At 52.0% G+C, this 2,124-nt stretch overlaps 1 protein-coding gene across 1 annotated transcript in view; it reads left to right on the forward strand.

Moving 5' to 3' along the window:
• Positions 1-507: 507 nt before the first annotated feature.
• Btaf1 (B-TFIID TATA-box binding protein associated factor 1) overlaps positions 508-2,124 on the forward strand; it is a 90,576-nt gene continuing 88,959 nt past the window's right edge. The window contains exon 1 of the mRNA XM_005352181.2: positions 508-802. Coding sequence (XP_005352238.1) covers positions 789-802 — 14 coding nt within the window. The 5' untranslated portion in view covers positions 508-788. The remainder of the gene's footprint in view (positions 803-2,124) is intronic.

Genomic DNA, 2,124 nt, shown 5'->3' on the forward strand with positions numbered 1-2,124 from the left:
TGAGCCTCCTTCCTCGCGGAACCACTGCAGATTCTTGGCCTGGAAATCGCTATGTAGCCCAGACTGACCTCCAGTTTCACAATCTGCTGCCTCAGCCTCCCGGGAACTAGGGTTATAGGTGTGCACCACCCCATCCAGCCCTGTGCAGGTGCTCCTTGACTTCACCGCGCCCACAGCATAGCCATCCGGGCCCGAGTAGCAAATTCTTCCCGAGTTCGTTCCCGTTTGGAATCGGCCTAGAGGGGTAGGGTCAGGAGGAAAAGCATTCAAGAAACGACATTTTTAGCTTCCAGAGCTCTAGCTGGGCAATCTTCTTCCTTCCCTGGGAAACACAGGCCTCTTTCTACGTCTCTCCCTAACCTCAGGACAAAGAGTCCCGTCCGAATCCGCACTGTGAACCAGCTCCAGCAGCGACCGGCCACGGAGCCGCTCCGAGGGCAGCCCACAGCGGGCCGCCCCACGTGTCGCTGACGTCACTTCCGGCGCCCTGACGCCGGGTCCGGCGTTCCGACGTTGGCGTCAGCAGAGAGCGGGGCTGGGGGCACCGGGTTTGAAGTGGTGCGGGTCAGAGCGGCGCCGCCTCCGCCCGTGTGTAGGACCCTGGTGGCCTTGGGAGACGAGCTCGGGTGGGCGGCCCATGCCCGAAGGCCCGTGCCGGTCGCTACACGCCGCGCCGCCTGCTGCCCTGCGCCCGACGGCCTGGGCCTGCGCCGCTCTGCCCGGGAAACGAGCGCCCGAGCGGCACGGCGTGTAGCTTCCCCGGGAGTTCCGAACCGCCGGCCCCGGCCATGGCGGTCTCCAGGTGGGTGTCGCCGCCGGCCAGCTAACGGGGAGCGCGCGTGGGCAAGGCTGTCTGCTCCCGGTGCCTCAGCGCGGCCCGGGAGCGCTGCTTCTCCCTCGTCCGGACTTCCGAGTTCGCCCCACAGCCGCCGGCGCTTGGGGCTCGGGTTACTCGGAGAAATCGGCTCAAGAAGGGCTTTTTCCTCGTTAAATGTGACTCCTTGGCGCGTTCCAACTGGCTTTCTTTCTTCCTTCCTTCCTTTCTTTCTTTCTTTCTTTCTCTTCACCACGTTTTTCTTCTCTGGTTTCTCTTCCTTCTTTGAATTGTAGGCGAGTCTCTTTTCTTTCTTAGTATCTAAGTCTGATCCCTAACCACCATTTCACGGCAAAACTTGGTGGTAAACTGTCGAAGGAGGCGGAGGTTGAAATACTGTTATCTACGAGACCATCTGGTTATACTAAATTTAAAAAAATTACAGCGTTAAGGGTATAGCCTTGCTCATTTTTTTTCTTAAGGTATGAGTCCTTCTTTTGTTTGGCAGTAAGCATTCCGTCGTCAGCGTGTAGTCTTAAACAGATGACTGTTTTAGCATCCCCCCCCCCCCAAGAGATATCATAGCTCTTAAATTATTGTAAAATTTTGCCTACTGTGGAAAAGTCTAAGAAAATGATAGAAAAACTTACAAGCATTTGACTTGTATAGCTTCTGATGATAGAACAGGTTGGAAAACTTGGAAATGATTTTGGTGTCCCGATGACATCTCGGTGTTTAGTCAGAAAGAGTTGCCAAGTTCTTTAGTTGGGGTGATGAGGTAATACTGAGAATTGAGTCCTTTCGCCATATGGATTCAAGGAGAGAAATGATGGAAAGAAACAGCTTTCCTTCATTTTTTCGCGGTTAGTTGAACACATTCCTCTGAGTACAGTAGGTATGTGCTGAAGTTTTCTAACAAAAGACTAACCCATCCCTCACGACTCCCTACGGAACTGATGAAATAGTGTGTGGGAGAAGCCCATGGGAGTTGAATGAAGGGGGTTGCTAGGTACCAGTAGTATGGGACATCTAATTTTTATTTCATAAGCAGACTCATCCACTCAGTGTTAAGTTTTTATTTCAGCATCTATAAAACTGCTTTGAGAGAATTCAAGTGGCATTTCCTTTTTTCCCTGCAAGTACGGGATAACTTTTATTTTATAATTCATCTTCAATGTAAAAGCATTAATATGTGCACAAGAAATATGTTGCTACATAATCTCTTTCTCTCTCTCTCTCTCTCTCTCTCTCTCTCTCTCTCTCTCTCTCTCTCGCTCTCTGTGGGGTTTCTGTCCTCAGCAGGCTAGCCC

Source organism: Microtus ochrogaster, chromosome 8 (genome assembly GCF_000317375.1).
Source record: "Microtus ochrogaster isolate Prairie Vole_2 chromosome 8, MicOch1.0, whole genome shotgun sequence".
Lineage (NCBI taxonomy): Eukaryota > Metazoa > Chordata > Mammalia > Rodentia > Cricetidae > Microtus > Microtus ochrogaster.